The sequence below is a fragment of the Carlito syrichta genome, unplaced genomic scaffold (genome assembly GCF_000164805.1).
Source record: "Carlito syrichta isolate Samal-C Ts95f unplaced genomic scaffold, Tarsius_syrichta-2.0.1 Scaffold305867, whole genome shotgun sequence".
Classification (NCBI taxonomy): Eukaryota; Metazoa; Chordata; class Mammalia; order Primates; family Tarsiidae; genus Carlito; species Carlito syrichta.
This window is the reverse complement of record NW_007249963.1, coordinates 446,604-456,137: the sequence shown is the minus strand read 5'-3', so window position 1 is coordinate 456,137 and position 9,534 is coordinate 446,604. Positions and strand designations below refer to the sequence as shown.

General features: G+C 36.0%; 1 protein-coding gene and 1 long non-coding RNA gene across 4 annotated transcripts in view; one reads left to right on the top strand and one right to left on the bottom strand.

Moving 5' to 3' along the window:
- Positions 1 to 7,711, top strand: part of SNX10 (sorting nexin 10) — a 39,911-nt gene extending 32,200 nt beyond the window's left edge. For all 3 annotated transcript variants that reach the window (XM_008062836.1, XM_021714892.1, XM_021714893.1), the window contains 2 exons: positions 5,138 to 5,347; positions 5,803 to 7,711. In XM_008062836.1, the coding sequence (XP_008061027.1) occupies positions 5,138 to 5,347; positions 5,803 to 5,884 (292 nt within the window). In that variant the 3' untranslated portion in view covers positions 5,885 to 7,711. The remainder of the gene's footprint in view (positions 1 to 5,137; positions 5,348 to 5,802) is intronic.
- Positions 7,712 to 8,382: 671 nt separating this feature from the next.
- On the bottom strand, positions 8,383 to 9,491 carry LOC103265129. The gene is made up of 2 exons (XR_504616.1): positions 9,375 to 9,491; positions 8,383 to 9,245 (listed from the first exon to the last, which is right to left on the bottom strand). It is a non-coding gene; the product is annotated as an uncharacterized LOC103265129 (long non-coding RNA).
- Between the last annotated feature and the right edge of the window lie 43 nt (positions 9,492 to 9,534).

Below are 9,534 nucleotides of genomic sequence, written 5' to 3'. Positions count from 1 at the left end.
AGCCTGGTTTTTATGTAAGCCAGAAGCACTAAATACGTCCCGACCCTTTGAATTAAAAATGTCTCTTTGTATATGTGTGTGTATATAAAATATTTTTTCATTTTAATGTCATTTGTGAAATAATACATATTTAATAAGAGAGGACTGGTTTTTGTAGAGGAATTGGAAAATTGTTCTTTGACTAGGTGCCAAATAAAGAATAGCTTTTACCATGTATTGAACACATGTTACGTTTGACATTTTATGTTTCATCTCAGTACTTGTAAAAATCTTAGGAGTTGGGTATTATCTCCATTTCATAGATAAAGAAATTATAGGAAAGGTGGAAGCCCTATATGAACCCCAGGAACTGGCAAGTATAAAATTAGCAGAACTCTTAAAAATTAGCTGATACGGTCAGTATGATTGTGAGATTTTTCAGGTATATTCATTTTTCTTCAATTTTGACTATAACCACTTCCCTTTTGTGTTCTTTCCCCTAAATAATTATAACTTGAAAGTCACTTCTAATAGTTATGGAAGAAGAAAGTTATAAACTAAAATGATAAACTCTGTTGGTAAGTCTTCAGCTACAAATAATGGAATTAATACTAATTTTGTAGGCTTGAGTGGGATTTTCACTTCAGACTTGAATAGGTTTATCCAGCTTGCCTTCTGTATGGAATTCATCCCAGTAATATAACTTGTCTTCTGTATGGAATTCATCCCAGTTACTCTACAATTTAGACTTTTGTATTGTGGTTTTGTATTTCTTAAAATTTTAAGAAATATTAAAGTTTAAAAAATTGGTTTAAATAAAGGACTACCATTGAAACATGACCACACACACACACACACACACACACACACACACACACACACACACAATTTGTATGTCTTTGTGTTCAGTAGAGGGCACCACAGCACAAATCATGAATGTCTTCAATGAAGATTTGTTGGTTTTTTTTTTTCCTTATGGTAAGAACTAACAGGCTGAGTTAATTGTTTTTTCTACATCAAACAGCTAATCTTCCACCTACTATATAGATGTTATCTATTTCATTATATTGGGTTCCGAAGATCCAGGACATCTTTAGTTAGGAGTAAATAATTTTGCATAGCTATATATTCTCAATTAAAGCAACATACAGCTGGGCACAGTGGCTCACACCTGTAATCCCAGCACTTTGGGAGGCCGAGGTGAGAGGATTGCCTGAGCCTACAGGTTCGAGACCAGTCTGGGCAATTTGGTGAGACCTTATCTCTACAATAAATAAATAAATAAATAAATAAATAATTAGCTGGGTGTAGTGGCACATGCTTGTAGTTCCATCTACTTACAAGGCTGAGGCAGAAGGATCACCTGAGCCCAGCAGGTCGAGGCTGCGGTGGCCATGAGCGTGTCACTTCATTCCAGTCTGGGCGACAGAATGAGACTCCAACTAAAAAAAAAAAAAAAAAGCAACATAAAACATATCTAATAAAATCATGCTGAGGAAAACTAGAATTTCAACTGTGTCTAATTCAGGGAAAAAACAGGTTTTGCTTTGTTTAAAGTTGTTATGGGGAAAGGAATATCTTATGAGTTGCACTGTAATGTCTTTCTAGAAATTCCTTTAAAATCCTAGAGGCTATTTTTGGCTCTTTTTTTTAAAGGCTTAAAGAACATATACATTTATTTTTATGTAGGCTTTTTTGTTTTTTTTTTTTTGGGTCGGAATCTCACTGTGTCGCTCAGGCTGTAGTGCAATGGCATGCTCACAGCTACTGCAGCCTTGACCTGCAGCCTTGACCTGGCTCAGTTGATCCTCCAGCCTCAGCCTTCCAAGCAGCTGGAAATATAGGCATGTGCCACCACGCCAAGATAATTTTTTGATTTATTGGGGGAGACGAGGTCTTGCCAAGTTGCCCAGGCTGGTTTGGAACCTATGGGCTCAGGCAATCCTCTTGCCTCTGCCTCTCTTTTTTTTTTTAGACACCCTAGTCTAGAACATGGGCATCCTTTTTTTTTTTTTTGAGTTGGAGTCTCACTCTGTCGCCCAGACTGGAGTGCAGTGGCCGCTCCTGGCCAGCACAGCCTCAACCTGCCAGTCTCTGGCGATCCTCCCGCCTCAGCCTTCTAAGTAGCCGGAATTACGGGCATGCGCTACCATGCCCAGCTGATTTTTTGATTTATTGTAGAGATGAGGTCTCACCAAGTTGCCCAGGTGGGTCTCAAACCCGCGGCTCAGGCAATCCACTCACCTCAGCCTCCCAAGGCGTGGAATTACAGGCTGAGCCACTGAGCCAACGTGCCTCTACCTCTCAAAGTGCTGGAATTACAAGCGTGAGCCACTGCGCCTGGCCGATATGGAGGCTTCTAAAATGACATTTTATTGACTATTTTATAAAGTATGCTTTATATTAAGTTTGAAGTTGATTTTCTGCTATTTGATTTGTTTGCAGAAAATGTGGCACAAATATGACAAAGGAAAAACAAGATTGAGTATTATGTGGTGGCAGTCGCAACCCTGTCTGATAGACAGTAAACCAAATAATACTCAGAATTAACTAATTACGCTTACCACACTAGACGGGAAAACACTGAAAATTTTGCATTTCAAATTTCAGAATGATCTGACTGTAAAATAAAAAGATACTGCATTAAAAAAATTTTTTTTTGCTTACTTAAGACTCATACCGATGGAGTATGGTGGCATAAATTAAGTCAGCGAAGTAGAGGAGATTCTAAAAACCAAAACTATGCGTGACAGGTGTGCTGGTTTTGAACTCCGGACCTATGTGTGTTCAGATGTTCCCTCTCCCGTGAGCCGAGTGGACCTGGCTCCCTCTCCTTTCTCCGGTGTGCCCTCCAGATGGCAGTGTTGAGCAGAAGAGAAAACACGGAAATAATGAGTCTAATAATGTACAGTAAAATTGGAAATTGAATTATAGCTCAAGAAAAAGGACAGTAGCCTTGAGGTCCTGATCAACCTGGACTCTGATCACTTTGGTTTGCTGTACCCATGTGTTAAGTTACTCGCAAGTTAATAGCCGTGAGTAGTTCAAGGCTCAGTAGAATTGCTTTAGACGTGAAATAAAGCTAAAATGAATTTGTGTCCGATATCATTGGCATTAGTGCTCATTACTTTTGTGGTGTAATGCCTCAAACCATCTAAAATCAATTTTAAAGATTAACCATTATTTTATCAGGAAAATAAAACACGTTTCCAACAGAAACAAAGCAGTGAGTATAATCGTATGAACAGTTACTTGTTCCGTGCCGGGCAGGAAACCACTGGCGGAAGGCCACAGGAAGCGCTGGGGCTCACACTCACAGCGAATCCAAGTTACTATTAATGGGTTGTTGCTGTCTAACTCTTTTCGTAATTTGGAGTATTTGAAACAGGAATGGTAAGCATGTGTAAATGCAGAAAATAAATCCCAAAGAACAATAAAAAGGAATTTACAACTTAGCTACTTGTACTGGGTAAATGAATCTTTATCACATGACATGGTCATCTTCCAGGAGAACCCAAGGCAGAGGACATGGAGGGAAAGGAAGTATTTAGCTGCTTTGCTTGAGATTTTGCCTTTTTTTTTGTTTGAGTTGGTATCTCACTCTGTCCCCCAGGCTGGAGTCACAGCCACTGCAGCCCCAACCTGCTGGGCTCAGGCGATCCTTCCATCTCAGCCTTCCGAGTAGCTGGGACTACAGGGGTACACCACCACGCCTGGCTAATTTTTGATTGATTGCAGAGAACGAGGTCTTGCCAAGTTGCTGAGACTGGTCTTGAACCTGTGGGTTCAGGCAGTCCTCTCACCTTGGCCTCTCAAAATGCTAGGATTACAGGCATGAGTCACCGTGCCCGGACTAGAGATTTTGCCTTTTGAAAAACCAGAGGTTTTACTTTTCCTTTTGGCAGACCAGCAAAGAGTATTTTCTCAAACTATGTTTGTAAGCCTGTTGTAGCAAAGGAGACAGCTACATATAGATACTGGTTTTGATACTATGCATTTTTAGATATTTGCTTTTTTGAAGAAATAATTTTTTTATTTTGAAGATAATAACTTGATATTCTAGTGACCTTGTATTTTTCACTAAATTGATATTAATGCTCAAAAGAGATTGAGTTTCCTAATTACTTGTTTAAACATGCAGAATATAAGGTAAGGTTCATTTGGTCTGAAATACATGATGTATTTTTCATAGATCTCTATGTAAACTATTAACAGAGACTACATTATCATATGTCAGAATCTCTGTTCAAAAGATAAAGCCAGTTTTTATCTAAATATAAAGGTATACTTGATTTGATTGGACTTGATTTGATTATACTCCACTTGATTTCATATTCTAAGATATGCATTTCAGAAAAAAACACATTGATAATATGAATTTGAGTACGTGTAGATTTTACTATGAGATAGTTTTTAATCTTTCATGTGGTTCTCATACAGTAGTTGAAATCTGTACTATCTCTGCAAACTGTGATCTTGAATGCAGGAAGATCAGTATGCACTTATCACAAAATTGTCATATTTTCATTATATATGTATATATGGTAAAATTGGCTAGAATCACTTTTATTTGGTTGCTCATTTTGACAACATAGAGATGTAATATTGCTGAAAATTTTGGAGAAATTTCTAGTCAACCTTAAGTATTAAAAAAAAAAATCTTTCACATGAGCAAACACGTACTCATGTGCTTAAGTGTAAAATTTTAAAACGTAAAACATGCTGAGAAATGTATTGACTGTCATATAATTTTTAATAGTAGTTGAAAGTTTTGATGTTTCACGTCAGCCCATCCAATACCGCTGGCAGTAAATTTTTTTTAAAGCAGAATAAATTTCTATGACTATATAAGCAAAATATTTCCATAATTAATCCACATGGTCATAACAGATGGTTAAATTGAAGAAATGTCCTTGATGTTATTCTTTTAGCAGATGTTCTTAACTATTAGCTTCATGTTTTTACTCACCTAAATTTCCAAATAATTGGATACAAGTTAACATATGCTTTCATCTCTTTAACAGGCAGAGCCCATCATTGAGGCAAAGTTTGCCACAGTAGAGGAATGACTTCAGTGGCACATTTCTACAGTTTCTCTCTCCTCCCCATCACTGCCCACTCCTGTTCACCCGTTATCTCTCCTTCTTTCCTTTCACAGAGTCCTGCAGAATGCACTTCTGCTTTCAGACAGCAGCCTTCACCTCTTCCTGCAGAGCCATCTGAACTCAGATGACATCGAGGCGTGCGTTTCCGGGCAGACCAAGTACTCTGTGGAGGAGGCAATTCACAAGTTTGCCTTGATGAACAGACGTTTCCCTGAAGAAGATGAGGGGAAAAAAGAAAATGACATAGATTATGATTCAGAAAGGTATTTCCTTGCGGTTTGATTTAATGTATACATATTTATACAACACACAGTGCCTAGATGCATGCGTATAGATATATACGCACACTTCTCTTTTTTGTTGATGTAATACTAAGATAATGAAAAAATTAATTGACTGAGATTTTATTGAGCTGTGACAGCTCATCATAGTAGTCTTCACACACACCTCCACACTGAATTAATGAATGCAGTAGAAATTCAATTATCTGCATTCTGATTATGTGACTTTCATTTAGTCAGACTTGAATTATTCGCGTTTAAATTATCTAGCTAAAAAAATATCCAACTGCACTCCAAATGGCTAATTAAAAGTCCAAATTTCCTGTCTCTCTTTGTGACTGGAGATAATTAAAGTTCTCCTCTGTTACTCAGGCTTTGAGTGTGTTGTGAAAACCAATTTCCTCTTTTTATTATTTTCCCCCTCTCTTCTTTTCCAGTTCATCCTCTGGGCTTGGACACAGTAGTGATGACAGCAGTTCACATGGATGTAAAATAAGAACCACTCCGCAGGAATCCTAAAAGAGAATTCTAACGTCACTATCTTAGGAACTGCAAATTATGTCCAGTCAGGGAGAAGGAAGCTTGGGAATAATACATTCCTACCTAACGCTCACCGTCATGATATTAGGTATTCAAATTCTTAAAGATGTCGGGTTATTAGTGGCGTTTTGATGTTGTTTTATTTTAGCTAAGCTTCTGTATAAAGCTAAAATCCTGTGAATGCCATGCTATCCTTTGTAGGCAGCCGTGATTGGTAAACAAGATCTTGCCCTCAAATGAAATGATTTGTTTGGAGAAAAAACAAACCTATTTGGTTTTATTGAATTTTAAAAGATAGGTAAATAAGTAGTATTGAAAATCAAGATAGAGCATTCCTTCTTGAATCAATGGGGCAGTGTTGCTGTAAACAGAGCGTATATGGTATTAACCACTATGAAGAATTATAGTGTAGACCAGACTGCCTCTCTCAGACATGTGGCTGACATTTTGTGGGTACCCGCCTTGCACTGGCAAAACACTATGCTTTTGAGTGTTTGACTGAAATATTTTAAGAGTATTTAACCTTTCCAGTATTCTGTTTCACTCTTAGATGGAAAATGTATCTTATGAATAGAGACGTATTAAAATAATGTTTACACCTTAGGAAAAACAGAAATAGTGCTAGTAATTTTACTTATAATTGCAATATATAGACTCAGAAATACATTTTCACTGTCCAAAATCAGCTTAAACAAATGGATTCTGGAAACAAATCACTTATTTTCATTATCATAGTTTAATTAAGATTACAGGTTAATGACTTATTTTCTGACTGAATGTGCAGTTTCTTATCACTAGATAACTTTCAGTATCAGTGGTGGTTATTTATTACTTAAATCAAGAGAAGGATCTTATTAGTTTAATTTTACCAATAAATTTTTCCATAATTTAGAAAAGGAGGTAACTTGCCAATTTTAGAATTAATTATTCATTTTTTTAAAAAGCCCTTTCTTTTAAAACAGTCTACTTGAAGTCTGGCCTAATTTTAACAAAATATCTTTTTTTTTTTTTTTTAGTGTACCAAAGATAAGATGTCTTAGATAAACTACTTTGAACTTCAAATTTCAGATGAGGCAGCATTTTCTTGAGATAATTACCCAAGTTTCTTCCTTGTTGGATGGTACGAAATATGTCTGTGAAACTAACAGGAAGATATTTTCCCATAACTGGGATAACTTGTTGCTTTAATTAAATGTTACCCAGCCTAATTGGAGAGCTGCAGAGGCTACTGCAAAAGCAACCTTTTCATTTCAAGCAGGATTTAATAGTTACATTATTAAAAGGTATTTGAGATGTTTGTTTCAAAGAACCAGCAGGAATAAAAAAAATAAGAAACTAAGAACCAATAGAAAAAAATTAAATTTAGAATAAGAATGATTTATTTAATTTGTCCTTTTTAATTCCCATCTGCAATGACTTTAAATAATTTGTTCTTTTAAAAAATTTTTCTTGGTTTGGTTTAAAACATTATTAAATTTTTGTAAATATTTTAATTTAATGTGTCTTAAATTCTCATTATTTTAATATAGGAAAGGAAAAGATTTAGCACTTTATCTTGCTAACATGTAAAGTTTTCCATCTGGGCAGTTAAGAGTATTTAAAATCTCCCTCCCCTCAGCAACATGTATTTGAATTCACAATATTTCTGTTTTATAGCAGCTTTGAAAAGCATATCTGTGCCACCAACTGTTATATTCTTTTAGATGATGTAATACAGACATCAAAATTAATATTAAGTAATACCTAATATTTGGTATGTAAACGTCATGGGATCATCATTTTCACATTAAACATGAAAAAAGGAAACTTGGCTGGTTCATTTATTTTATGCAAAAGAATATATTTCTTCTGACTTAGACCAAAACTTGGGCGGTTTTGAATTAACTGGCAATTTGTTATGAAGAACGCTAGTAAAACTTGGTTCAGTATTCACCATAGTTGTACATATTTGAGGCTTTCAGTCTTCCTTGGGTTGTTTTGATATCTGAGCACTGGCTTCTTAAAGCTGATCTCTTGCAGATGAGATATTTAGAGGAACTTTCACTCCCATTGATCTTCTTGCTTTGTCTCTTATTTTTCTCTGGCATATTTCTATAAAGCTTTCTTTAGGAAAAAATAATTACTTATGTAACTAAACTAAATAGAACAGATGTTTATTTAGCCCTATTGTAAAATGTGACTTAAATTTAAAGGATTCTTATCCTGGATGCTTTGTGATTTACAGTACAGCAAAACTGTATTACCCTGGTTAATTCTGAAAGCATAAATGATTTACCTCTCAAGCCAGCTTATATGTTTGGTTTTAGAACTAGATTTATATGCAACATCATATGAAAGTCAACAACCTGTTACATAAGGCTTCTTTTAAAATCTTACTTGGAAGAAAATGATTTAATTCTAGTGAACATTTCAAGTTTTAAAAATTACTAGGAAAAACCCAAATGTTTATATTTAAGCAGCTATTATCCTTTAAGAGATTAAATATCTTGCTAGTTTTTCAAACCGAGTACACATTTTATTGAATATTTAAATACAAATGCTATGCAATATAAAGTAAAAAGACAAAAAGTTGAAATGACTACTAAGATTCTAAAGAAGTCCAGTTAGCCTAGCCACAACTGCCATTATGTCTAACAGTAAATTGGATGTCGTTTTGAACTCAGTTTGCTGTTTTTTGGTGCCTTAAGGATTCTATCATTAGTTAGCTACTTTGATACACATAAGGTTTTAAAGTATTTGAACTGTAAAGGAAGACCCTTTTTCATGAAAGGCCTTTAACATTTTAAGACAAAAATAACAAAAGCTTAATCTGTTTTTAAAAAGTCTTCCTACTCATCTTTAAATTACTTAGTTGATATCCTATGAACACAACACATCTTTTCAACGGAGGAAACCACTGATTTCAATCGTTTTGTGTTTTTGTTTGGAATACAGACTTTTTCTTAGTTGACATAAACACATTTTCAGATACAAAACACTGTCTGAGATTAGTTACTGCAATCTGACATTCAAAGCATAGATACAATTTTCTTTGCAAATAAAGACCATAAGAAATTAATACATTTTTAATAGAGTGGAGTTCCAAAATTGTAGGATGGAAACACACAACGATTTCTTTAACATTTGCTCTGTTTACAAAGGACTTTGATTCTCTTCTTTGCCGTCAGCATCCTACAGACGAGTCACCATTGGTCCCTTTCAGTCAGACACCATTGCTCTTCCCTCTTGCTGGAAACTTTTCTAGATCATTGTGCTGAGCGGTGCATTGGACATTTATTTTGGCCGCGCAAACTCTGGTCGTTAATGACCTCTTTCTCTTTCTGCAAAATCCCAAAGACTTCTTTTCAAAAGATAGGGCGGAAAAGAGGAAAAAAAAAAAAAAAAAATAAGCGACCATTTTCTGCTGAATTTAAACGCAGGTCCAGCGACACGATGCTATGCAAATGGCTTATGCGAAAGAGGAAAATACCCTTTCTCCCCGGCGAGCAGTGTAGATTCACTCCAAAGCCCACACCGCTGGTCTCTGCTGCGGGAGGCGCGGCGCGGGCATAACTTGTGGCGGTGCTTTTGCTAGTTTCTTACCTCTGGGCCTTCTTTACGGCTCTGCCCCCCACCCCGCCGGCGGCGGC